This window comes from Rattus norvegicus, chromosome 12 (assembly GCF_036323735.1).
Source record: "Rattus norvegicus strain BN/NHsdMcwi chromosome 12, GRCr8, whole genome shotgun sequence".
Taxonomy (NCBI): Eukaryota; Metazoa; Chordata; class Mammalia; order Rodentia; family Muridae; genus Rattus; species Rattus norvegicus.
In genome coordinates, this window is record NC_086030.1 from 25,098,964 (window position 1) to 25,126,953 (window position 27,990).

Genomic DNA, 27,990 nt, shown 5'->3' on the forward strand with positions numbered 1-27,990 from the left:
TTGGGATAGAAGAAGGTTTGTTAGCATCTTTTGCTCCCAGGGAGAAAGGCCAGCATCTCTCAGGCCACGGCTGTACCTAGATCTTATGAGGAGGGATGAGTCTCACTGATGAGTGAGATGGGGTGGGGTGCAGGGGAGTCTCTCCATCAACAGTGAATGGGAGTCCCCTGAGTTCTGCAATCTTGCCCTTTCTTGCCTTGGCCATAGAAGCTTAGGGCTGGAATTAGCTTGAAGGAGTTAGACCACTGGCACTGGGTCAGGGAGGTAAAGAGATGGCTTATTTTATTACATTTATTTTACAGGGTGTGTGTGTGTGTTCATGTGTGTCATTGCATGTGTGTGGAGGTCAGAAGACAACTTGTGGGAGTTCATGTTCTTCTTCCACTGTGTGGCTTCTGGGGATTGAACTCGGGTCGTCAGGCTTGACCTTAGCCCCTCCAGCTTCCACAGTGATGGACAGTCAGTGTTCTTGCCTGGGACAGTGACAGGGACAGGGAGCAGTAATCTAATCCAGTGGCTATTTGGGTGAAGGAGGAGGGAAAGAGGAGGAGATGAGGAGGGAGAAGTCACTCTGACTTTGGCTCTGTTCTGGGAAGAGACCATGACTATAGGTTTCTCTCATCTCTGACTCTGATCAGGGGTGGAGAATCGTCCATAAAAATCTTAGGTGTAAATGTCATCACCCCTCCCCCCCCAAGGAAAGCAATGGAAAGGGGGCAGCTCTGGGGTGGGGGAGAGAGGGACAATGGAGAAAGCAGACTCAGGGGAGAGGTGACTGGACACAGAGGAAGGTTCTCTTTCATCTAGCCTGACTTCTTAGAGATTGTCCCTTTCAAGGGTCCCCGTGCTCCTCCCCTCATTGTTACCACACCTTTGTGCTCCTTGGCATCCACCTCTTGGCTACTTTCTTCAGAGGCTCAACACCTCAGCCTTCCGTTTGCTCTGTCTGTCTTGCCCCACCCACCCAGTGATTCTCAACTTCTGTTGACCGTTGCTTGGGGCAGTCAACACACCTGGAATTAGAGGGGAGGAAGGTTGACAGGCTGTCCTTTGGCCAACTCCCTGTGACCGTCCCCCCACCTACGACACAGTCATCCCCACCCAGGGCCAGACACCATTCTTCCCTGAGGAAAAGGTCTCTAGGGTCCTTATAAGAGCTCCTTTTGCTCAGGGCTCTCACTTCTTGGGCCTCTTGAGGAGGGAGGCTCTCACAGCCAGAGCCCTCTCCCCGGGAGATGCTGGTGGCATGGATCCTGTTGCTGGTTCTCCAGCTCTTCTCTGTTGTTCCAGAAGTTTCTGGTGAGTGACACCCAGCCTTGTGCACTGGGACTTTGGGCAGAGCTGTAGATGGTCTGGCTTCTCTTTCCAGGGAAAGGGTTGGAAATTTATGTTAGGTCCTCCATTGGCCTTTGGGGTGCTCAGGGACCACCGAGAGAGTCTGCAGGTGTAGAGGAAGTGGCCTGGTTCAGAGTTGGGCAGCTGGTGGCCTGAGGTGTTGCCCCTGGCATGTGGGGGGACTGCTAAAATCCACCTCTCTTGCCCTTCAGCCATTCCTTGCAGGACGACAGGCTCTTTGGTCACTTGGTGCTCTCTGCTTGTTGCTGTCCTTGGGGCTGTGCATTCCCAAGAGCCCTGGCATCTCAAGCCTTTCCAGATGATGTGTGGAAGCCAGTGGACAGCTTTTAAGAGTTGGTTCTCTTCAACCATAGAGGTTCTCGGCAGGGAACGGCTGTAGGAGAGTGTTGGACTATTTTCCTCTCCACCTTTTTACTTCACTTTTATTTTTCACTTCTGTGACAAAACCACTCCATACAGTCCAGGCTAGTCTCCAACTCATGGCAATCCTCCTGCCTCAGCTTCCTGAGCGCTGGGATTACAGGTGCACGCCACCATCCCAGCTCATCTTCTACTCCTGACTTGTCTGAGTGTATCTGGGAAAGCCCCCTCTGTTTGAAATAGTTGAGGGGCTGAGTGGGGGGGGGCTTGGCTCTGTGCATATGGGAGAGGGGTGTAGGAGTGGAAGTGTGCTCTTCTGTGGGGGCTGTCAGAACCATATCTGCTATGTAACTGGCTAGAGGCGGATCTCTCTCAATTATAGCCGATCTCCTGATTGCCCCTGAAGCATAAAAGACCCCCCCTCTTTGGGGACCAGGGTGCCAGGGTGTTTGTTGGGGGTAAGGCTGTAGGTGGAAGGAGGCCTTAAACTGAAGCTTATTGGTGGAAGGAGAATGTCTATGGCATGCAAGCATCTGGGGCTGGAAGCTTCTAGAACCCTGTGGGTTGGTTCTCAGAAAACCCAGAGGAAGCTCAGGACCCTGGTAAGGAGCTCAGTCCCTCAGAGGCTGTCCCAGCTCCAGGAGTCCTCCTAGACCCTCTCTCTATTCCACATTTTACTATGATTTAGGGAGCAGAGCGTGAGGGGGCAACTAAGGGGTGAGCTGCGTGAATTTGAGGGGCATTATAAGAGTGTATTATATCAGACCATCAGCTTTAAGTCAAGAGGAGAGAAATCTGCACAGGGTCCATGTTAGGAGGGAGGGGAGGGTCATCCTGTTCCTTGCTCTCAGTGGAGCCTGGGACCCAGCATTCTGAGGGGGCTGGTGTTGGTGGTGCTGGTGTAGGTGATGCTGGTAATGTTGAAGGTGGTGGCGATGGCGGCGTTGGTGGTGGTGGTGGAAGTGGTAGTGATGAAAGCCATTACCTAGCTATTGTATCTGTGTGCCCAACCACAACTGACCAATCCACCCTCTCCTTCAAGTACTCAAACTTGCATGTAAAAGGTGACATATGTGAGCCCACTGGCATACAAGAAAGCCAGGCAGACATCCATCTCCTACAAGTATCTGTGCAAGCCAGGGAAGGTGTTACAGGCCTGTAATCCTCATACCCTGGAGGTGGAAACAGAAGATCACGAGTTCAAGGCCAGCTTAGGCTACAGAGAGACCCTGTTTCAAAAACCAACAGTAACGGTCTGGGGATGTGGCTCAGTGGGTAGAGCACTTGCCTAGCATTCACAGAGCCCTGGGTTCTAGCCCTGGCACTGAATTAACTAGGCATGGTGGCACATGTCTATAACCCTAGCACTTGAGAGGTAGAGTCAGGAAGATCAGGAGCTTGGTGCTGGAAGCCATCTGGAACAGAGTGAGACCCTATCTCAGAAATGCAACTATTATCAAAAGCAGCTAGGAATGTGTGAGTCCAGGGAAACAGAGCCACCCAGAAACTCAGAAGATCTGACTGTGTACCTAGCCTCCCTCCTGGCAGACGGCCCTGCTATTTCCCAAGACACTCCACTGTGGGCATTTCCTATGACGCACACAAGGAAGACTGTGTGAAGAAGTCAGGAGGGATGAAGAATCAAAGCTCTGAGAGGGTGTGTAACCTTCTGGGGGCCACACAGCAAATAATACAACCCCACTCTGACGTGGCATTTGAGCCCGCTGCCTGGACTCTTGGAGGACCTTGGTCTTCTGCAGTCTTCTCAAGCCCCAAGGCGCACAGGCTGCTTCCTGGGGGAGAGCTTTAGAGGTCAAGTTCAGAACTCCTCCCGTCTGTTCTGTGCGCTCCTCAGGGTTTTGGATCCGTGGCCATGGAGAGGGAACCAAGGCATAAGAAGGTTCTAGAATATAAGAGAGCTATGCCAGGGAAAGTGAGTTCTTGGTATCAAAAGCACAGTGGCACAGGAGTGTGTGCGTCTGACAAGGCCAGGACTTTCACACTCCACAGGGAGCCCTGTGGGCTAAGCAGAGCTATGGAAGGTCCTGCCAGCCAGGCAACAGGCTGCAGGAAAGCCTGTGGGGGTCCAATTGTTTACCCAGCCTTCTAGAAACAAAGGCTCAACCTGTTGGTGATCCAGAGGGCATGGCCAGTCCTTGAACCCACACTGCCTGTGATGGCAGGAGCCTGGCTTTGGTGATTCACAGTGGTTACCATTTGTACCTGTTGGGTTTAGGATTAGAACCCTTATCATTTGGGGAGCTGTCCCAGGGGGCATCTGGGACTCTGAGAAAAGGCCTTCAGGAACAGGGGACACAATCAACAATTCTCTGGTCATGATTTGCTAGGGGCACAGGGGTTAGAAAATGCCAGAAAAATGTCAAATGTCAACATGAGGATTGGATGTGGTAGCACTGGCCTGTAATCCCAGCACTGAGGTAGAGGCAGGACTGAGAGGGTTATCCTCAGTTACTATGAAGTTGGAAGTTAGCCTGGGCTACAAGACTCTGTCTCTCTCACACATACAAAAATAAAATGAATATGAGTGTTTTGGGAATGTGAAGGTCACAGTAAGGGGAGGGGGTTCCTTGGTGACATGGGGCCAGGGGAGAAAGTGCCTGTCCTGGAAGGACTGAGGCAGGAGTCTGAAGGAACCAGAGGTCTTTATCCCAGATGGATAGAGGAGATATGGAGGGACGTTCTCTTACGAATGTGTGGCAGGGCCAATCACAGTGCTGCATGCAGGTAGCCAGATGCTGAGGGTGGTGGATCAGGATTCCGGGGTGGTCTAAGATAGACCCTCTTATAGGAAAGCAGCCTTGTGTGTAGGACAATGTCATTATGCAGCAAGGCAGGTCCAGGATAAGGCAAAGCCTATCATTGGATGAGAAGGAAGGGTAGTCGGGGGGAAAAAGTCAAGGGAGGAGGAGGAAGAAGAGGAGGAAGGAGGGATCAAGATGGAGTCTCTGGAGGGGGATGGTTCAGATTTAGGTGAACCAGATCGATTTAATCTTGTCTAGGTGGGCGGTCTATATCTTTGTCAATTGGCAGTGAATTTATTGTGTGGATGAATTGTGGATTGAGAATCTAACATGTAAATCTAATTGCTAAATTACAAATTTCTGAGACTTTGATTCTACTGGGCTAAAGAGGACAGCGTGTGAAAGGAATGGCTGAGAGGCACTTGGAGCTCGAAGATCTGGTTCTGTTGACCTCGCAAAGGGAGAACATGCAGGGCCCGCAGAAGAAGGTGTGTGTGTGTGTGTGTGTGTGTGTGTGTGTGTGTGTGTGTGTAAGTGTAAGCCAGGTATGGTAACTACCACTTAGGGGACCGCATGAAGAGGGCGGCTAAAAGGGAGACATGTGGGAGAGAGCAGCCTGTGGACCTCGTGGCAGAGTAGCAGCCAGAGCAAGCAGATCCAGCTTGTGGGAACTGACAGAAAATTTTCCTTCTTTAATTTTTACCCATAACACTTATGTAACTCAATATAATAAAAGATTTTTGAGGGGGCTGGAGAGATGGCTCAGTGGTTAAGAGCACTGACTGCTCTTCCAGAGGTCCTGAGTTCAATTCCCAGCAACCACGTGATGGCTCACAACCATCTTTAATGGGACCCGATGCCCTCTTCTGGTGTGTCTGAAGTGAGTGACAATGTATTCACATGCATGAAATAAATATATCTTTAAAAAAATTTTTTGAAAGGAGATGGCGAGAATGCTTGCCTAGGAAACACACAGTCCTGGGGTTCCATTACCCATGCCATAGAAAACCCAGCATGATGGTTCATGCCTGTAATCCTAACACCCAGGGGGTAGGCACAGGAAGATCAGAAGTTCCAGGTTATCTTTAGCTATATAGCAAGTTCAAAGCTAGCTTCAAATATCCCGTGTGAAAACCAAGCAAACAAAAAAGCAGGGGTCCAACAAGATGACACTTGTCGTACTTCAGGACCCGAGTTCAAGGTGTAGACCCAAAAATAGGGGGAGGGAGGAGAGGACTGACTCTTCAGAGCCCCCTCTGACCCACACACACACACACACACACACACACACACACACGCTCCAAGGCATGAGCCTGCCCCTCATTAAGCACACACAATATAACCATAGTAAATAGTAACAAGATTTAAAAATAAATAAACGAGAAGAAACCAGCTGGGAAAAAGTGGGAAGAGAACATTGTGTGTGGGTGCTAAGATATTTGCCTATGAGGAAGAAACAACCTTTGAAACTTACATAAGGCGAGGAGAGGAAACGCCGCTCTGTACAGAGCATCATAAAGTCACTCACACAGCAAATACAGCCCAGCGAGGAGCAGCCTCTCTAGGGCAGGTACTCAGGACCAGACAGGATGAATAAAAAGTTTATGGAGCATTTAATGAGATGGGAACAGTGTGAAAAGAGCCACCACCCAATCTGGTGCCGAAGCTACTGGGGTACGAACAGCACCTAGGGGTAGGGGAGGCTGCCACTGTCCAGGGTGATGAGGCTATGGTCTGGGGATGTGATGGCTGCTGCGGAACAGTGAAGGAAACATAGTTAACCACACAAAGGCTTGGACCTGTGGTGCTCAACCTTCCTAATGCTGCAACCCTTTAATACAGTTCCTCATGGTGTGGTGACCCCAACCATCAATATTTTTTGTTGCGACTACATGACTGACTTTGCTACTGTTATGAATCATAAGGTAAATAAATACCTGTGTTTTCCCATGGTCTTGATCACTCCTCAAAGGGGTCCCGACCCACATTTGAGAACTACTGACTTAGACAAATACAGAAGGACAGAAAATACAGAAGGAGAGAAGGAAAGCTTCAAAGCTCTCACAGAGCTTTGAAGAGAGATGCTTACTGCTTTCAGATGTCCTAAGACTGGAGAAGCTAGCCTGTCCCCAGGAGTCTGAGTACTAATACAGTATCTTAGTTATTTCTCCCTGTGACTGTGACAAAATAAAAGGAAGGGGGCAATTTAGGACAAGCTTAAGGTTTAGTAGGATACAGTCCATCATGGCGGGAATGACTTGGCAACAGGAGTGTGAGACAGCTGGTTACATTGTGTCTCATTGTATCTTCCTGACAATGGAGTCAGGAGACAGAGAGAGTGAGTGCTGGTGCTCAGCTTCTGTTGCTACATTTATTCATGTGGTGGTGGGCGCTGGGCTTGTGGAGTTCAGTTCTTTCTGTTATGTAGACCCTGGGATTGGACTCTGGAGGATTGCCAGGCTTGGTGGCAAGCACCCTTCCATCCGTTTCACTGCCCCACTCTTTTCTCTTTGATGGTACTTGGAATTGAACCTAGGACCTCTTGTGTAGGAAAGCAGCTTATTACTGAGTCTCATCCCCAGGCCTCTTTTTACTTTTTATTAAGTTGCCTAGGCTGCTCTTGAACTCACTCTGTACCTCAGACAGGCCTTGAACTTGTGATCCTCATGTCTTAGCCTCCCAGGCAGCTGAAATTCCAAGCCGGAATTCAGTTAAATGAAGCGTCCAGCTTCATTTAACTTTCACATTGACCCTCAGAAAAAGGTTTCTGGCACCTTCCATTTTCAGCTTTGGGGATGTCGAGACCCAGAGGCCGCTGCTGATTTCTTCAAGGTCACCCATCTTTCATGAGGAGGAGTAGGGATTTGAACCCAAGTCTTTTAGGTCCAGAGCCCATAGTTTTCACCATGTGTTATAGCAGGAAATCTCTTGTCATTTCTTGTGACTGCTCTAACAAATGACCCCAAGTTGGTGACTTCAAAACAGACATTTATTCTCTTAACATGTGGAGGGAAGAAACCTAAATAAGAACATTCTGGGAGCCTATTCTCTCGAAATCTCGTTGGGGACATGCTTCCTTGCTTCTTGCAGCTTCTGGGAGTGTCTAACAGTCTTTGGCTCATGGCTGTATCGCTCCATTCTCTGCCTCATCTGCATCCCGTGCGGGTCAAGTGTGCAGGTCTGCTCTACCTGTGCAGGTGCTCCAGATAAGGCAGATCAAATAAAATGTTTACAGGGGCTTTAATGAGATGGAAATTGAATCCTCTTAGAAGAACACCACTATTTGGATTTCAGACCCACCCTAAATCTGATCTTGAGATCTTGAGCATAATTACACTTGCAAAAAAAATTATTGCCTCATAAGATCATATCTACAGTTACCTAGGGTCAGGACCTGTCCACACCTCAAGGTGTGCTGGATAGTTTTACGTCAGCTTGATGCAAGCTAAAGATGTCTGAGAGGAGTGAACCTTCATTGAGAAAATGCATCCCTGAGATCCAGCTGTAAAGGCATTTTCTTAGTGATCAGTGGGGAGGGGGGTAGAGACTCAGCACATGGTGGATGGTTCCATGCATGGACTGGTGGTCCTGGGTTCTGTAAGCAAGCAGGCTGAGCAAGGCATGAGGAGCAAGCCAATAAGCAGCACCCCTCCATGGCCTCTGCATCAGTTCCTGCCTCCAGGTTCCTGTCCTGTTTGAGTTCCTGCCCTGACCTCCTTTGATGATGAACAGTGATAGATGTGAAAGTGTAAGCCAAATAAACCCTTTCCACCATAACTTGACTTTTGGTCATGGTGTTTCATCACACCAAGAGTAACTCTCACTAAGACGGGCGGGAAGGGTGGGGAATACACTATTCAATGAACTATACTGGGTGACCAAAGCAGACGCAGAGAGAAGAGGGCTCTGGCTTGAAGAAGGCAGCAGGCAAAGGCAGGAGTGACACTACTGGCTGACATGGAAAAATGAGGGATTCATCTTCTTGCCATAGGGTCTGCAGAGGAAGGAATGAGAGAGGGTGGTCTTGTCTCATTCAGTTTCACAACCATGACAGATAGAAAGGAACTTTCAGGAAAGGAATAAAGGGCTGGGCTATGGTCAGTTAGTACAGTGTCTGCCTAGCGTACACAAAGCAGTAGGTTCAAGCCCCAGCTCCCTAATAAACCAGGGGAAGTGCAGTCCCAGCACTTGGGAGGTAGAGGCTGCAAGATCAGGATTTCAAGGTCATCCTTGGGTACTTAGTGAGTTCAAGGACAGTCTGTGCTACACACACACACACACACACACACACACACACACACACACACACCCCACAGGAGGAAGACGAGGAGGAGGAGAAGAAGAAGAGGAGGAAGAGAGAAAGGAAGGGCCATGAGGCCCAAACCATTGGGTACATGCGTTGCAGGACAGAGTGTGCTCCCATGACAACTGGCTGAAGCTCACCTGTGTCCCTCACCACAATTTTGGCATACACTAGAATATTCCGGAGCAAGTAGCGTGGTTATAGCAATCACCGTCTCCAGTTCTCCGTGTGAAATGGGAAGGTAGAGGAGCTCACTGTACCATAGCACAAAGTCACAGCCATGTCAGGCTGACCTCAGAGGTGCCTGAGTCCTCTCAGTACACACAGCTACAGGGGCCTCCCATATTGCTGCTGCCGCTTCAGGGCATTTGCACTGGGGATCTCCATGCTTGACTGCTCTACAAGCATACGTATGTTTTGGAGGAGGTAGGAGAGCTCAGGGCTTCAGCCCTATTCTCTCAAGGTACCTTCTGGTGTGAAATGTTTGTTCATCAGGCTATAATATGTGGGTGGTGGACTCACCTGTGGGTGCAGGTGTGAAGCACGTGGCGGCACACGTGGAGGCCAGAGGTTAACATAGGACATCCTTCTCCATTTCTCCTCTGCCTCAGTTTTTGAGATGGGGTTGGGTGTGGCTGTGGGTGTGGGTCTTAACTGAACTTAGAGATTGCTGGGTTGACTGGCTGGGTTGGCTGACGAGCCCCAGGAATATGCCCGTCAGTCTCCCTGCTGGGGTTACAGGCGCACATACGGGTGCTGGGGATTTGAACTCAGGTCTTCATGCCTGCACAACAAGCTCCTTGCCCCCTGAACCATTTCCCCAGTCCTATTTTTCTGTTTTTTTCTTTTTACTCTTTTCTTCTTTCCTTCCCTCCTTCCTTCTTTTCTCCTTCCTCCTTTCCCTTCCTTCCTTCCTTCCTTTTGTTTTCTTTCTTTCTAAGACAATGTCTTGCTATGTAGCCCAGGTTGCCCTGGAATTCACCCTGCAGCCCAGGCTAGGTTCATACTTGCAGTCCTCTGGTCTCAGCTTCCCCAGTGCTGGGATTCCAGGCATGAGCTAGACCTCAGTGTTAGACTAGTCTTTTAAAGGAAAGACCCAGACACACATACACTGCATAAGAAATACACTGTAACTGCACAGGAAGGTTCTCCCTATGTTTCATGAAATACTGTGTCCCAATGTTAGAATAAGAAAGTCCTTAATAAGCTAAGCCATGATGATACATGCCTGTAATTCTAGCATGTTGGAGGCTGAGGCAGGAGGATTGTGAGTTCAAGGCTGGTCTACCCCCTTCCCCTATACCTTACCGCATCACCGTTAAGCATATTCCTTCCTCTTTCATTATCTTTTTATAAAACACAACAGTGACCCACAGTCAAACATTAGGCAGAGCAAGGCGAATTCCGGAGAGGGGGGAGGAAGAATTGTAGGAGCCAGAGAGGTTGAGGAAACCAGGAAAATACTGCACAGAATCAACTAAGCAGGGCTCAGAGGGGCTCACAGAGACTGAATCAACGATCTCAGAGTCTGCATGGGTCTGTGCTGCGTCCTCTGCAAAGCTCATGGTGTCATTTTTAACAGCTGATTAATATTCCCTTCTTTTAAAAAACGGCTGAGTAATATTCCATTGTGTAAATGGACCACATTTGTTTTATCCCCTCTTCAGTTGAGGACATCTAGGTTGTTTCTGGTTTCCGGCTACTATGAATAAAAACTGCTGTTGAATGTAACTGAGCAAGCGTCCCTGTGGTAGGATGGGGCATCTTTTGGGTATTTCGCCAAGAGTGGTATAGGCGGATCTTGAGGTAGATTGAGTCCCAGTTTTCTGAGGAGCCTCCATATTGATTTCCAGAGTGGTTGTAGGAGTTTGCACTCCCACCAGCAATGGAGGAGTGTTCCCTTTGCTCCACATCCTCGCCAGCACAAGCTGTCACTTGTGTTGTTGATCTTAGCCATTCTGACAGATGTAAGACAGAATCTCGAGGTTTTGATTAGCATTTCCTGGGTGGCTGAGGATGTCAAATATTTCTTCACGTGTTTCTCAGACGTTTGAGACTCCTCTGATGAGAATGCTCTGCTCAGGCCTGAACCCCATTTTTAAACTGGATCGTTTGCTTTGTTGCTGTCCAGATCCGGCGTTGGTGAAAGCCTTTTCCCAATTCTGTAGGGAATGTCCTATTAATGGTGCCCTTTGCCTACCAGGAAGGCACTTTTCAGTTTCACGATGTCCCATTTATTCAGTGTCAAACTTGGTGCTTGTGCTATCCAAATTCTGTTCAGGAAGTCGTCTCCAGTGCCAATGCACTCAAGGCTCTTCCCCACTTTCTCCTCTGTTAGGTTCAGTGTGTCTAGTTTTATGTTGAAACCTTTGATCCACTTGGACTTGAGTTTTTGGCAGGGCGATAAATATGATTTATTTTAGCACTCTGGACTCTTATTTTTTATATGCTTGTGTGTGTGTGTGTGTGTGTTGAGTGTCTGTGTGGTGTCTGTGTGTGTGTGTCTGTGTGTGTGTCTGTGTGTGTGTGTTGAGTGTCTGTGTGTGTGTCTGTGTGTGTGTGTCTCTGTGTGTGTTGAGTGTCTGTGTGGTGTCTGTGTGTGTGTGTGTTGAGTGTCTGTGTGTGTGTGTCTGTGTGTGTGTGTGTTGAGTGTCTGTGTGTGTGTCTGTGTGTGTGTCTGTGTGTGTGTGTTGAGTGTCTGTGTGTGTGTGTCTCTGTGTGTGTGTTGAGTGTCTGTGTGGTGTGTGTGTGTGTTGCATATGTGCTTGTGCCCTCAGGCAAGAACAGGGCGTTAGAACCCCTGGAGCTGGAGCCACAGGCAGTTAGGAGCTGTCTAAGGTGGGTACTGGGAACTGAACTCAGGTGCTCTGGAAAGGTAGTATTCACTCTATTGCTGAACCAGCAGCTCCCAGCTCTCCCAGCTCCCAGCTCCAAGCCCCCAGCTCTCCCAGCTCCCAGCTCTCCCAGCTCCCAGCTCCAAGCCCCCAGCTCTCCCAGCTCCCAGCTCCCAGCTCTCCCAGCTCCCAGTTCCCAGCTCCCAGCTCTCCCAGCTCCCAGTTCCCAGCTCCCAGCTCTCCCAGCTCCCAGTTCCCAGCTCCCAGCTCTCCCAGCTCCCAGCTCCCAGCTCTCCCAGCTCCCAGTTCCCAGCTCCCAGCTCCCAGCTTCCAGCTCTCCCAGCTCCCAGCTCTCCCAGCTCCCAGCTCTCCCAGCTCCCAGCTCCCAGCTCTCCCAGCTCCCAGCTCCCAGCTCTCCCAGCTCCCAACTCTCCCAGCTCCCAGTTCTCCCAGCTCTCCCAGCTCCCAGCTCTCCCAGCTCCCAGTTCCCAGCTCCCAGTTCCCAGCTCCCAGCTCTCCCAGCTCCCAGCTCCCAGCTCTCCCAGCTCCCAGCTCTCCCAGCTCCCAGCTCCCAGCTCTCCCAGCTCCCAGCTCCCAGCTCCCAGCTCCCAGCTCCCAGTTCCCACACTGCCTTTGAGACAGGGTCTCCTATTGGCCTGGGTCTCTCTAACTTGGCTGAGCTGACTGGTCAGGAAATCTTGGAGTTGAGCCTGTCTCCACTTCCCTAAAACTGTGATTACAAGTATGGTTTTAATTCATTTAATACAGACTCACATCCCCTTAGGGTAGGCACTTTCTGGACTAAGTTCTCTCCCCACCTCTATTTGTTAGCCTGTTTGTTTAGAGGCTGTGTCTCCTGAAACCCAGGCTGGTCTCAAGTTTGCTCTGTAATCGAAGATGACGTTAATCCCCAGATCCTCCTGCTTACGGGAATGTATTGCCACGCCTGGCCACCAGCCAGCGAGGATTACTTTCTACCACTGATGCCGATGCTGGCTGGCTTTGTTTCCTGACAAGGTTGACTTACTTTCCTCCTTCTCATAAGCTTCTTGGCCACTTGTGTTTCTCTGGAGGAGAAGTGTACCTCTGCAGCCAGGCGTCCCCTGCCTTTCTGTAGTAACCCTCACATTGAGGATGTAGAGCTCCCCAGAGGTCACTGTCGAGGCAGTAGAGGAAGACATCTGACCTCTGACCTCTGACCTCTGGCTTTCCCAGATGTGTACACCAGCTCAGTGTACACATAGGAGCATACACAGGCAACACTTACACACACACACACACACACACACACACACACACACACACACACACACTCCTACCTAATTCAGTGTCCTTAACCTCGCAGGCCAGCTTTCCCTGCTTCCTTAGGCTAGGAGAGTGTGAATCTTTTCACCAATGTTCTTATCCCTAGTCGCTTCTCCCAGGGCCTGAGAAAAGCCCCAGCAGGGAGGTGCTCACCTGGAGAAAGTTGACAAGTGACAGAGTGCAAGCTTCCCCTGAGATAGTAGGTTAGGAAGAACAGCAGGACGGTTGAGGGCCAGAGACAAAGCTCAGTTGACAGAGTGCACATTAGGCCCCCAGCACTGTACAAAACGAGCATGGCCGCGCACGTTAGGAACACTACAGTCGGGAATGGGAAGCAGAACAGCAGAAGCACAAAGGCCATCCTTAGCTACAAGTTTGAATCTAGCCTGGGCTACACAACATCCTATGTTTAAAAAAAAAAAAGACAGCTCGAAAACTCAACCAACCAATGAGCAAAAGCAACAGAGGACTGTTAAGAGTTAAGGTATCTTGGGTGTTAACAGCAGGAGAGATGCTAGAAAGAGAAAGTGTTACTGGAGTCACATCTGAAACCCCACCCTTGAGAGTTTTCCCTGAATGCAGAAAGGAAGGTAGGAAATAGCAATTGACAAGGAAACTGGATTTGTTGATGCTTTTGCCACATCAGAGAGAGGGGAGGCTCATTTCTCTCTGACTTGCCTGTGGCCGTCTTCTTAGGACGCTGTGAGATACTGCTGAGGGTGTGGCTCAGTTAATAAAGTAGGTTGTGTTCCCGGCACCGTATGCTGGTGCATGTCCACAATCTCATCACTTGGGAGGCCAAGGCAGGAAAATCTTGAGACCAGCCTGGGCTGCATAGTAAGACGTAAGACACCTTCCCTCCCTCCCTCTCTCTCTCTCTCTCTCTCTCTCTCTCTCTCTCTCTCTCTCTCTCTCTCTCTCTCTCTGTGTGTGTGTGTGTGTGTGTGTGTGTGTGTGTGTGTGTGTGTTCTGGTTTTTTGAGACAGGGTTTCTCTGTGTAGCCCTGGCTGTCCTGGAATTCACTCTGTAGACCAGGCTGGCCTTGAACTCAGAGATCTACCTGCCTCTGCCTCCCAAGTGCTAGGATTAAAGGTGCAGGCAAACGCTATTCTTGCTTTCTTTGTTTGCGTATTTTGCCTGCACATAACATATGTCTGTGTACCCCCAGGAACACTTGGTGCCTAGGGAGGCCAGAAAGGTTTAGATCTCCTGGAGTTGGAGTGACACACTGAGTGAGCCCCTTTGTGGGTTCCGGGAATTAAACCCAGGTTCTTCAAAAGAGAAGCCAGTGCTCTTAGCCGCTGAGACATGTCTCTAGCCCTGAGACTGTTTTAAAAGAAGACAACAGTTACAAAGGAATGTGGATGCTGGGTCCCCTATGTGGGAGAGAATGCTTTTCAGTCTGATGGCATTTACAGTCGCTAGGCAGGCAGGAAGTCAGTGAGTTCTGCCAGGGCTCCTGACAGGTGGAGGGCTGGTAAAAACCACCTCTCCTCATCTCTCTTCATCTTCTCTGAGTCGGGGAGAATGGTGGTCATAAACTGCATTTTATATCCTTTTTATTGTTCGACCAGCCACAACAACAATGTTCCTTTGTCTCGGCGTAAAAAGTCCAGTAAAATTCATGAATACATCTAAGAAACTCCTTTTCAATTTTTTTTTCTTGAGGGAAACACAACAGCCTAAGTATTACCTCCTCCCTTAGGCCTTTGTAAACTAGAGACAGAGGGACTGTGCCCTCCCTCACTGGCTCCTGGGGTTAGCCTTTGCAATGTATCCTCCCTCCCCTCCCTCTTTCCATATTTCTCTCCCTCTCCCTCCCCCCTCTCTCTCCTCCTTCTCTTTTTCCCTCTCACTCTCTGAGACAGAACCCTCCTGTAGCCCAAGCTGGCCCAGAATGCAGTGTTTCTAAGGCTGTCCTTGAAAGAAAATGGTCCCCTTGCCGCCACCTTCTGATAGAACCCAGGGCTCACTGTATCCAGTCAAGCTGCCTCTGCAACTCTTCCTTTGGGTCTTTGAGCCAGGACCTCACAATGTAGCCCAGGCTGCCCCTCATGCTCACCGCCTTCTTGCCTCAGTCTCAGTGCTTACATGACAAGCATACCCCTGCCATCCCCATCCCCCCAGGTTCTATGGTGCTGAGCTTGGAACCCATGGCCTTGTGCATGCTAGGCAGGCACTCTGCCAGCTGAGCCCCATCCCCAGTCCTTACTCCCTTTGGTTTTCTTGAAGATAGACCTTCACACTGTAGCCCCATCCCAGCCTCGAGCTAATGATCCCCCTGCCTCAGCCCCACAGTTCTGGGATTACAGGAATTCCTGGCCTCTTTCACTTCATTACTAGGTTGGGTAGGGTTTGGAATTAATTTGTCTCTAATTCCCGGGCCTGGGGTGGTGCCTGGGGTTGGTCCCAAGCAACAGAGTGGAGTGGAACCGTGGATGAGTGGCACAGAACTGAGGGGGTTGCCTGTAGGTGCACACGGGCAGGGTGGCTTTGGAAGGAGATGTGTACAGGGATCTGTTAATGGCGCGTTTGGGAGGAGACAGTTGAGGACAGAGACTTCCTTGCCTACCAAGAAGGAAGAAAAGGCATTTTGTGGGAAGCCATATCCCTCTGAGGTTCCTCCATCAGGTGGGGAGTTACTTCTTCAAAGTTATTCAACTAACACCCTTTCTCTTTAAAGAATGCTTTAAAATTGTAGTAGTAGTAGTAGTTGTTGTTGTTATTGTTGTTATTTAATCTTTTTTCACAGTCCAGTCTCCATTCCCCTTCAGGTCCATCCTGTGACCACTCCCCATCCTACTTCCCCTCCCCTGTCTCCAAGAGGAGGTTCCCACTCCCACCCCCACCCCACCAGACCTCCTCACTCCCAGATAAAATTTTTTTAAAAAAATTTTTATTCTTTACATACATTGAATCCTGACCATGGCTTCCTCTACTCCTTCCAGTCACTAACCCCACACGCCTTGCCTCTCCTCTAGATCCAGTAAGAAGGAGAGAGAGAGAGAGAGAGAGAGAGAGAGAGAGAGAGAGAGAGAGAGGAGGAGGAAGAGGAGGAGGAAGAGGAGGAGGAAGAGGAGGAGGAAGAGGAAGAGGAGGATCAGGAAAGGAAAGGAAAGGAAAGAAGGAAGGAATGCAGGAAGGGAGGGAGGGAGGAAGGGAGGGAGGGGAACAGGCATCCCAGGGATATCAGTGGAACATCAAAAATGGCATATAACAAGTTACAATAAGACTAAGCATGGACCCTCATATCAAGGCTGGATGAGGAGACCCAGAAGAAGGAAAGGAGTCCCAAGGACAAGCAAAGGAGTCAGAAACAGCCCTCACTCCCACTGTTAGGGTCCCAGAAGAACACCAAGCTATGCAATCATAGTGCATAAGCAGAGGACCCGTACCAGGCCCTCGATTGTCACTTGAGTCTCTGTAAGCCCCGATGAGCCCTGCTCAGTTGATTCTCTCACCAGTTCATGGTCGCTTTCTTTAGCTGCGTCCTGTACACACCATTGAGTGAGGTCTGACTCTCCCGGCAACCAACCACTCAGGCCTTTTGCCTCCATTAGCTTAGGGAGAAAAGACAGGGCAAAATCAAACATTTAATAACTTTTTTAAAAAGGGACTGAGGGTGTGTCTCAGTGGTAGAAGCTTTGCCTAGCAGGAATCCAAACCAAACAAAAATCAAAACACCAACCAACCAACCAACCAAAGAAACAAACAAACAAAAAACGAAAACCAGATTGGCCCTGGTGGTGCAGGCCTGTCATCCTGGCTACTTGGGAGGCTGAAGCAGGTGGACTAAAATTCCAAGGCCTGATTGAGGCACCACATGAGTTTAAGGCCAGTCTGGATAACTTAGTGAGTCCTCATCTCAAAATAAAAGTAAAAGGAGGACTGGCCTATAACTCACAGACAACCTGCTTGCCTCTGTTTTCCCAGCACTAGGATTAAAGATCTGTGTCACGATGCCAGCCAGATCTGCATCTTGGTCACCTGGTAGGCCCTAACAGAGCTGGCAGGAGAGAGATGTTCTCTGTCATCACAGGGGCCTGAGAGAAACAGCCACAGAAGTGACAGCTGTGCCAAGACCAATCAGTGTGATTCAGGTAGAGGGTGCAATAATGCTTAAGGTTTTAGAATTATAAATAATGAATTATAAATTCATGAAAAAGACAGACAGACTGCTGTTGGTTTTCTCTTTAGGGTTTTGTTTTATTTTATTTAGAGTACTGGGAATTGAATCTAGGGCTTCATTTATGATAGAAAATTAAGGGCTCTTCATTGGAGCCACGCCCCCAGCCCCTCACTGGGGGATTCTAGGCAGGGACTCTACCACTGAGCCATGCCCCCAGCCCCTAGTCGTATCTCCAGCCCATTCTTAGGTAGATGAATGGGAATCGGGTATTATATTCTCATCCATATCAGATACTTTCTCTGTGAATATTCATATTTAGTGTGTTGTGTGTGTGTGTGTGTATGTGTGTGTGTGTGTGTTTCAGAGAGAGGGAGAGAAGACCTGTAGGAGGCAGAGGTTAACATAGAGATCTTCCTTAATCACTTCCCACTTTAAAAACTTGTTTTAAACGTTTTACATTTATTCTCCTCTCATAGAGTTTATTCTGACTACAGTTTCCACTCCATCCTCCCCTCCCAGTCCCTTCTCTGCACCTCCCATTTCCTCCTCCATTTCCCTTCAGAAAACAGCAGGTCTCCCAGGGATATCAGCCAAACATAGTATATCAGGTTGCAATCAGATTAGGTGCCTCCTCTCATAGTAATGCTGGATGAGGCAACCCAGTAGGAGGGAAAGCAAGTAAAAGAGTCAGAGACACCCCAACTCCTTCTGTTAGGAGCTCCACAAGAAGATCAAGCTGCACATATTAAGACAGGGTCCCTCACTAAACGCTGAGCTCACCCCTTTGGCTAGACTGTACAGTAAGGCCAAAGATGTACTGTAAGCATCTTTTTGTCTCTGCCTCCCCAGGGCCAGGATTAGGGGCGTGTTTCCCCACACCCGGCTTTTCACGTAGATGCCAAGCATTGAGACTCAGGTCCTCATGCTTAAGCTGCAAACATTGTGCTGTCTCAGAAATGTCCACAGCTTACTTTGTTGCTGTTGCTATGACAAATTACCCGACAGTGGCAGCTTCAGGGAAGAACAGTTTCTTTTATTCAGTCGGAGATCCCAGCCAGTGAGATGGTACCACCCATACCCAGGGTAGGCCCTCCCTCCTGATCTATAATTCTCTGGAAACACCCTCAAAGATAGACCCAGAAGAGGGTGTGTAGGGGATCCCAAATCCACACAAGCTGACAGTGAAGATTGGCTGCCCCATTATGTGATATAAGAAATTGTGCTGCATGCAGAGTTGCCTGTCCTCCTGGAGAAGGAGCTGCAAACCCTCCTTCTGCACAACCATAGCCCATAAGCGGGATGGGGGAGTGGCAACGGAGGAGAAACCTATTGTGGGACGCAGTGAGGACCACAGGCTGGCATGCAGCCATGGCGATATTCTAGCAAGTATGTGTTTCAGCCCTTGTGCATGCACATGTGTGTGCAGGGGAGAAAGGACACAGAGAGAACTGCCCACAGAGTTGGGTGATCCCATCAGCCCTCTGGTGCCTTCTAGGTTCATGCGAAATGCTGCTGCAGGGGTCCAATGTAAAGAGTGGGGTCGGGGGACTGTGATGCTCACACTAGTCCACAGGACATGTGGCAAGTGTGACTCATGAGGTGAGAGAAAGGGTAGGGACAGGAGAATGTGCCTGGCACCTTGGGGCACTTGTTTCAGAGCACCGGGGACAGTGAGCACAGCTCTGGACATGGAGGAAGGCGAGTGCAGGAAATGCTGGCTTGAGGTGACCCACAAGGCCCTTGCCACACCAGCAACTCCATACTACAAGCAATCCAAGTCATGAATTATTGTGTGACACAGTTACTGCTGCCCCAAAATATTAGGCTGCTCAGAAGAGAAAGGGGGAATACAGGACCACTGATCAAATTCATGGGTTTATGGGTGGGTTTGTACACACTGGGGAGAAAAAACCAATTGTTCTTTAGTGGGAGACAGAACTAGCTCTCATGGTTTCTCAGGAATAACAGGAAAAAAGGCAAAAATTGATAAATCATCCCTTCTTCTCTAATTCCTCCCCTACCCCAACTAAAACAGGTCTAAGAGAGAAAAGAAGTCTCGAATCTGGTACAAATGGCTCCACAACTTTGCCAAGCAGCACAAATTCAACACTTGTAGCAGCGTCCACTGACAGCAAGCAAACAAGAGAAACAGATGTAGCCGAACATACAAGAAGTTTGGCACGCATGTCCAAGACAACGGAAGATTCTCGGAGCACAGCGCCAGGACATGGATTAGCAACTGAAATAGGAGACCTGAGTTCAACATCCACATTGGTGATGACTGGAAACTCCCAAAGTACAGTTCCAAAAGAAGGAATAGCATCTGACCGAACCATCTCACATTTACCATCAACACCAAGGACCACTGAAAACTCTCAAATCACAGTTCCTACAAGTGGTACAGTTCCGACCCCTGAAATTTCAGCATCGACAGTCCTCACTCAGGGTACAACAACTTTCCAAAAGAACTCAACTTCAACAGAAAGAGATGGAAATCCTGAAACCTCGGACACCACAGGCCTGACTGAGGATTTGACAAATTCCTCCAAAAGGATGATCTCAAAAAACACAACTCAAGTTACTAGGTCCTCCCAAACAACTATCGTCAATGGGGAATCTACAACCTCCCCAAACAACCAAGCATCAACGGGAACACCTGTATCTCCTGCCATCACACACACAAAATCCAAAACAGATATATATACAAATTACCCAAGCAACTCAGAATGGACACATGGGACTCAGTCCACTGAGAAGGTACAAACGACAGGCTTCACTGAGGATCCTACAAGCATCCCAAGGAGGTCAATTTCAATAGAAACGACTGCACCTCAAGATACCTCCAAAACCAAAGCCCTTACTAAAGAAAGTAAAACCTGGACAAGCAGCCAAATTTCAACACTTCAAACTCAACCAACTGAAAACTCTCAAACAATACTCTTGGCTCACGAATCTACAACCTACCCAAGCGGGAGAATTTTCATAGAAACAACTATGACCACGAGCAACTTACACACTGCAGCACAAACTGAGACATTCACAAGTTCCCCAAGCAGTCTCATTTCAACACAAGACAGTCAAATAAGTTTTAGAACAACCTTGACTGAGGCAATCAAACGCAGAACAATTTCCACAGAGACATCTGTAGCTCCTGACACCTCATTCTCCACAGTGCTAACTGATGTGTCTACAACCTCCGAAACAATGAATATTTCAACAGAAGAAACTCACGGGGCTGTGATTACACAAAGAATGTTCATTCCAGGACCTTCCAAATTCATAAACACTTCCCAGTCCACAGAACCAGCTGTAACCTCCCACACCTCACTCTCCAGTGAGACGAGTGGTTCATCTGCCATCTCTTCAAGCAGCTCAATTTCAACACAAACCACTGGTGGAACTGAGACTTCCCAAACAGTCTTTGCTCTGGGCTCTACAACCTTCCCCACCAGCTCTAGGTCCACAGAAACAACTCCACTTCCTGAGTCCTCTTACACATCGCTCCTGAATGAAGCTTCTACCCCTGTCCCAAGAACCTCAGTGTCCAGTCAGACCATGGGGACATCCCAAAGAGTCTTCACTCAGGAATCTACATCACTGACAGGTAGCTCTGGTTCAACGGAAACCACCGTCCCATCTGACACCTCCTTCACCACAGCCTCGACTGAGGCCCCTCAGACCTGGACAAGCAGCCAAATTTCTACCCTTGGGACTCCACCGACTGAGAATTCTCACACAATAGTCTTGACTCAGGAGTCTACGACCTACCCAAGCAGGCCAACTTCCACAGAAACAACCGTGCCCACCGACACCTCCACCACTACAGCACAAACTGAGACATCTGCAGCGTCAGCCAGCAGCCCAATTTCAACACCACGAAGTCAAACAGCTTCCCAAACAGTCTTGACTGCGGAATCCACCACCTGGAGAAGCAGCTCAATTTCCACCGAGACACCTGTAGCTCCTGAAACATCGTTCTCCACAGCGCTGACTGATGTGTCTACAACCTCCCCAGCAAGGACTGCTTCAACTAACGAAACTCACGGGACTGTGACTTCCCAAACAGGGTTCACTCCGGGATCTGCCACCTTCCCAACAAGCTCGTGGTCCACAGAACCCGCTGTAACTTCTGAGACCTCCTACACTTCAGCTGACAACGAGGCTTCTACAGCTTCCCCAAGCACAGTGATTTCAACTCAAGCAACACAAACAATTGGCACATCCCAAACTGTCCCCACTCAGGAATCTACAACTCTCCCGACAGAGTCAGTTTCCACAGAAACGGCTGGATCACCTCCGATGACCCATACCACGTCTCTAACGGAGACCTCCACAGCATCTCCTGGCGCCCCAATTTCAACACAAGGAACTGAAACCTCTGAGAAGCCCCAAACCATCTTCACTCAGGAAACTACTACCTACCCACACACCACAATTTCCACAGAGACAGCGGTGCCTCCTGACACCTCACCCTCCACAGCTGTGACTGGTACATTCACCACCTCCACAACAGTCCCGGTTTCAACCCAAGAAACTCAAGCAACCGACACTTCCCAAACAGCCCTCACACAGGAATCAACAACGTTCCCTTCAAGCACATTTTCCACAGATACATCTGTACCTCCTGACATCTTGCTCTCCACAGCCCTGAGTGACTACTTTACAACCTCTCCCACAATCACAGTTTCAACACAAGAACCTCGTGAAACTGAGACTTCACACACCATGTTCACACCGGGATCTACAACCTTCCCAACCAGCTCCCAGTCCACAGAAACAGCTGTCACCTCCCACACCCCACTCTCCACTGAGACGAGTGGTTCATCTGCCATCTCTTCAAGCAGCTCAATTTCAACACAAACCACTGGTGGAACTGAGACTTCCCAAACAGTCTTTGCTCTGGGCTCTACAACCTTCCCCACCAGCTCTAGGTCCACAGAAACAACTCTGCTTCCTGAGTCCTCTTACACATCGCTCCTGAATGAAGCTTCTACCCCTGTCCCAAGAACCTCAGTGTCCAGTCAGACAATGGGGACATCCCAAAGAGTCTTCACTCAGGAATCTACATCACTGACAGGTAGCTCTGGTTCAACGGAAACCACCGTCCCATCTGACACCTCCTTCACCACAGCCACGACTGAGGCCCCTCAGACCTGGACAAGCAGCCAAATTTCTACCCTTGGGACTCCACCGACTGAGAATCCTCAAACAATAGTCTTGACTCAGGGGTCTACGACCTACCCAAGCAGGCCAACTTCCACAGAAACAACCGTGCCCACCGACACCTCCACCACTACAGCACAAACTGAGACATCTGCAGCGTCAGCCAGCAGCCCAATTTCAACACCACGAAGTCAAACAGCTTCCCAAACAGTCTTGACTGAGGAATCCACCACCTGGAGAAGCAGCTCAATTTCCACCGAGACAGCTGTAGCTCCTGAAACATCGTTCTCCATAGCGCTGACTGATGTGTCTACAACCTCCCCAGCAAGGACTGCTTCAACTAACGAAACTCACGGGACTGTGACTTCCCAAACAGGGTTCACTCCGGGATCTGCCACCTTCCCAACAAGCTCGTGGTCCACAGAACCCGCTGTAACTTCTGAGACCTCCTACACTTCAGCTGACAACGAGGCTTCTGCAGCTTCCCCAAGCACAGTGATTTCAACTCAAGCAACACAAACAATTGGCACATCCCAAACTGTCCCCACTCAGGAATCTACAACTCTCCCGACAGGGTCAGTTTCCACAGAAACGGCTGGATCACCTCCGATGACCCATACCACGTCTCTAACGGAGACTTCCACAGCATCTCCTGGCGCCCCAATTTCAACACAAGGAACTCAAACCTCTGAGAAGCCCCAAACCATCTTCACTCAGGAAACTACTACCTACCCACACACCACAATTTCCACAGAGACAGCGGTGCCTCCTGACACCTCACCCTCCACAGCTGTGACTGGTACATTCACCACCTCCACAACAGTCCCGGTTTCAACCCAAGAAACTCAAGCAACCGACACTTCCCAAACAGCCCTCACACAGGAATCAACAACGTTCCCTCCAAGCACACTTTCCACAGATACATCTGTACCTCCTGACATCTTGCTCTCCACAGCCCTGAGTGACTACTTTACAACCTCTCCCACAATCACAGTTTCAACACAAGAACCTCGTGAAACTGAGACTTCACACACCATGTTCACACCGGGATCTACAACCTTCCCAACCAGCTCCCAGTCCGCAGAAACAGCTGTCACCTCCCACACCCCACTCTCCACTGAGACGAGTGGTTCATCTGCCATCTCTTCAAGCAGCTCAATTTCAACACAAACCACTGGTGGAACTGAGACTTCCCAAACAGTCTTTGCTCTGGGCTCTACAACCTTCCCCACCAGCTCTAGGTCCACAGAAACAACTCTACATCCTGAGTCCTCTTACACATCGCTCCTGAATGAAGCTTCTACCCCTGTCCCAAGAACCTCAGTGTCCAGTCAGACAATGGGGACATCCCAAAGAGTCTTCACTCAGGAATCTACATCACTGACAGGTAGCTCTGGTTCAACGGAAACCACCGTCCCATCTGACACCTCCTTCACCACAGCCTCGACTGAGGCCCCTCAGACCTGGACAAGCAGCCAAATTTCTACCCTTGGGACTCCACCGACTGAGAATCCTCAAAAAATAGTCTTGACTCTGGAGTCTACGACCTACCCAAGCAGGCCAACTTCCACAGAAACAACCGTGCCCACCGTCACCTCCACCACTACAGCACAAACTGAGACATCTGCAGCGTCAGCCAGCAGCCCAATTTCAACACCACGAAGTCAAACAGCTTCCCAAACAGTCTTGACTGCGGAATCCACCACCTGGAGAAGCAGCTCAATTTCCACCGAAACAGCTGTAGCTCCTGAAACATCGTTCTCCACAGCGCTGACTGATGTGTCTACAACCTCCCCAGCAAGGACTGCTTCAACTAACGAAACTCACGGGACTGTGACTTCCCAAACAGGGTTCACTCCGGGATCTGCCACCTTCCCAACAAGCTCGTGGTCCACAGAACCCGCTGTAACTTCTGAGACCTCCTACACTTCAGCTGAGAACGCGGCTTCTGCAGCTTCCCCAAGCACAGTGATTTCAACTCAAGCAACACAAACAATTGGCACATCCCAAACTGTCCCCACTCAGGAATCTACAACTCTCCCGACAGAGTCAGTTTCCACAGAAACGGCTGGATCACCTCCGATGACCCATACCACGTCTCTAACGGAGACTTCCACAACATCTCCTGGCGGCCCAATTTCAACACAAGGAACTCAAACCTCTGAGAAGCCCCAAACCATCTTCACTCAGGAAACTACTACCTACCCACACACCACAATTTCCACAGAGACAGCGGTGCCTCCTGACACCTCACCCTCCACAGCTGTGACTGGTACATTCACCACCTCCACAACAGTCCCGGTTTCAACCCAAGAAACTCAAGCAACCGACACTTCCCAAACAGCCCTCACACAGGAATCAACAACGTTCCCTCCAAGCACACTTTCCACAGATACATCTGTACCTCCTGACATCTTGCTCTCCACAGCCCTGAGTGACTACTTTACAACCTCTCCCACAATCACAGTTTCAACACAAGAACCTCGTGAAACTGAGACTTCACACACCATGTTCACACCGGGATCTACAACCTTCCCAACCAGCTCCCAGTCCACAGAAAGAGCTGTCACCTCCCACACCTCACTCTCCACTGAGACGAGTGGTTCATCTGCCATCTCTTCAAGCAGCTCAATTTCAACACAAACCACTGGTGGAACTGAGACTTCCCAAACAGTCTTTGCTCTGGGCTCTACAACCTTCCCCACCAGCTCTAGGTCCACAGAAACAACTCTACTTCCTGAGTCCTCTTACACATCGCTCCTGAATGAAGCTTCTACCCCTGTCCCAAGAACCTCAGTGTCCAGTCAGACAATGGGGACATCCCAAAGAGTCTTCACTCAGGAATCTACATCACTGACAGGTAGCTCTGGTTCAACGGAAACCACCGTCCCATCTGACACCTCCTTCACCACAGCCACGACTGAGGCCCCTCAGACCTGGACAAGCAGCCAAATTTCTACCCTTGGGACTCCACCGACTGAGAATCCTCAAACAATAGTCTTGACTCAGGGGTCTACGACCTACCCAAGCAGGCCAACTTCCACAGAAACAACCGTGCCCACCGACACCTCCACCACTACAGCACAAACTGAGACATCTGCAGCGTCAGCCAGCAGCCCAATTTCAACACCACGAAGTCAAACAGCTTCCCAAACAGTCTTGACTGAGGAATCCACCACCTGGAGAAGCAGCTCAATTTCCACCGAGACAGCTGTAGCTCCTGAAACATCGTTCTCCACAGCGCTGACTGATGTGTCTACAGCCTCCCCAGCAAGGACTGCTTCAACTAACGAAACTCACGGGACTGTGACTTCCCAAACAGGGTTCACTCCGGGATCTGCCACCTTCCCAACAAGCTCGTGGTCCACAGAACCCGCTGTAACTTCTGAGACCTCCTACACTTCAGCTGACAACGAGGCTTCTACAGCTTCCCCAAGCACAGTGATTTCAACTCAAGCAACACAAACAATTGGCACATCCCAAACTGTCCCCACTCAGGAATCTACAACTCTCCCGACAGAGTCAGTTTCCACAGAAACGGCTGGATCACCTCCGATGACCCATACCACGTCTCTAACGGAGACTTCCACAGCATCTCCTGGCGCCCCAATTTCAACACAGGGAACTCAAACCTCTGAGAAGCCCCAAACCATCTTCACTCAGGAAACTACTACCTACCCACACACCACAATTTCCACAGAGACAGCGGTGCCTCCTGACACCTCACCCTCCACAGCTGTGACTGGTACATTCACCACCTCCACAACAGTCCCGGTTTCAACCCAAGAAACTCAAGCAACCGACACTTCCCAAACAGCCCTCACACAGGAATCAACAACGTTCCCTTCAAGCACATTTTCCACAGATACATCTGTACCTCCTGACATCTTGCTCTCCACAGCCCTGAGTGACTACTTTACAACCTCTCCCACAATCACAGTTTCAACACAAGAACCTCGTGAAACTGAGACTTCACACACCATGTTCACACCGGGATCTACAACCTTCCCAACCAGCTCCCAGTCCGCAGAAACAGCTGTCACCTCCCACACCTCACTCTCCACTGAGACGAGTGGTTCATCTGCCATCTCTTCAAGCAGCTCAATTTCAACACAAACCACGGGTGGAACTGAGACTTCCCAAACAGTCTTTGCTCTGGGCTCTACAACCTTCCCCACCAGCTCTAGGTCCACAGAAACAACTCTACTTCCTGAGTCCTCTTACACATCGCTCCTGAATGAAGCTTCTACCCCTGTCCCAAGAACCTCAGTGTCCAGTCAGACAATGGGGACATCCCAAAGAGTCTTCACTCAGGAATCTACATCACTGACAGGTAGCTCTGGTTCAACGGAAACCACCGTCCCATCTGACACCTCCTTCACCACAGCCACGACTGAGGCCCCTCAGACCTGGACAAGCAGCCAAATTTCTACCCTTGGGACTCCACCGACTGAGAATCCTCACACAATAGTCTTGACTCAGGGGTCTACGACCTACCCAAGCAGGCCAACTTCCACAGCAACAACCGTATCTCCTGATACCTCACCCTCCAGAGCCCTGAATGATACATCTTCAACCTCTCCATGGTTCCTAATTTCAACACAAGGAACTCAGGCAACTGAAACTTCCCAAACGGTCTTCAGCCCTGTATCTCTAACCTTTCCTACACGTTCATGGTCTACAGAAAGAGGTATAACTACTGAAACCTCATTCAATTCAACAATGAGTGATCCTTCAACACCTTCTCCAAGAAACCCAGTTTCAACTCAAGTGTCTCAAACAACAGAGACATCCCATACAGTCTTCCCTCAGGAGTCCATATCTTTCCCAACAGCATCAATTTCGACAGAAACATCTGTACCACCTGAGGTCACCCATACCCCCTTTCCACCTGAGGCATATACAACTTTCCCTAGCACCCCAGTTTCAACACAGGAAACTCAATCCACTCAGACTTCCCAAACAGTGTTCACTCAGGAATCTACAACCTTCCCTACAAGATTGGTTTCCACAGAAACAGCTGTAACCCACATCACAAACCAACCTGAGGGAGCTACAACACACCCAAGCAGCCTGATGTCAACACTGAGAACTCCACCCAGTCAGACTGACCAAACCACAATCTTCCCTCAGGAAACTGTGACCTCCCAAAGCAGCCCAATTTCAATTGAATCTTCTGTACCTCCTGAGGTCAGCCACATCTCAGCCTTGACTGAGGCATCTGCAACCTCCTCCCCAAGCCGTCCAACTTCAACCCAAGCAACTCAAGCATCTGAGACATCTCCAACAGCCTTCCCACAGGCATCTACAACCTTTCCAAGTAGTGGGATTTCAATGGACACTAGTCACCCTACTTCGAGCTCTCAATCGACCACCATTCCTGCTGAATCAACATTTTCTATCCCAGCATCATCAGAAACATCGCCGACTTTTTCCACTCTGCCACTAAGTAAGTTTCATGCGATTGACTCTGTGTTTCTCTCTTAGGGCTTAGTTCTTAATCATCTTTTTCTGTGTGGACATAAAAAGATGTCACGTGACTCTGACCTATATAGCTATCGATGTATATTTCTCACACTGATATGTGTTTTCTTTGGTATGAGGTTAGGGATGCTGGAACAGCATCGCCATGTGCTCAGGCTGCATTCAATCTTGTGATCCTTCTGCCTCAGCCTCCTGAGTGCTGTGAATCCAAGTGTAAGTCACCATGCTCAACATGTTGTTGCTGTTGTTTGATTCATAGGGTTTCTTCCTCCCTCCCACCTTCTCTCTCTCTCT

The 27,990-nt window shown here is 49.5% G+C and overlaps 1 protein-coding gene across 1 annotated transcript; it reads left to right on the plus strand.

The window, feature by feature from the left end:
• Positions 1–169: 169 nt before the first annotated feature.
• Positions 170–27,969, plus strand: LOC134481173 (mucin-12-like). Its single transcript, XM_063271782.1, has 2 exons — positions 170–1,299; positions 19,085–27,969. The coding sequence occupies exons 1-2, from the start codon at positions 1,236–1,238 to the stop codon at positions 27,697–27,699; spliced, it is 8,679 nt and encodes a 2,892-aa protein (XP_063127852.1). The 5' UTR covers positions 170–1,235; the 3' UTR covers positions 27,700–27,969.
• Positions 27,970–27,990: the final 21 nt, after the last annotated feature.

Excerpts from the sequence above, each read along its gene's own strand:
- LOC134481173 (XM_063271782.1), top strand. The coding sequence starts at position 1,236 with ATGCTGGTGGCATGGATCCTGTTGCTGGTTCTCCAGCTCTTCTCTGTT. Across the intron at positions 1,300-19,084 it reads TGTTGTTCCAGAAGTTTCTG|GTCTAAGAGAGAAAAGAAGT; the intron begins GTGAGTGACACC and ends CAACTAAAACAG.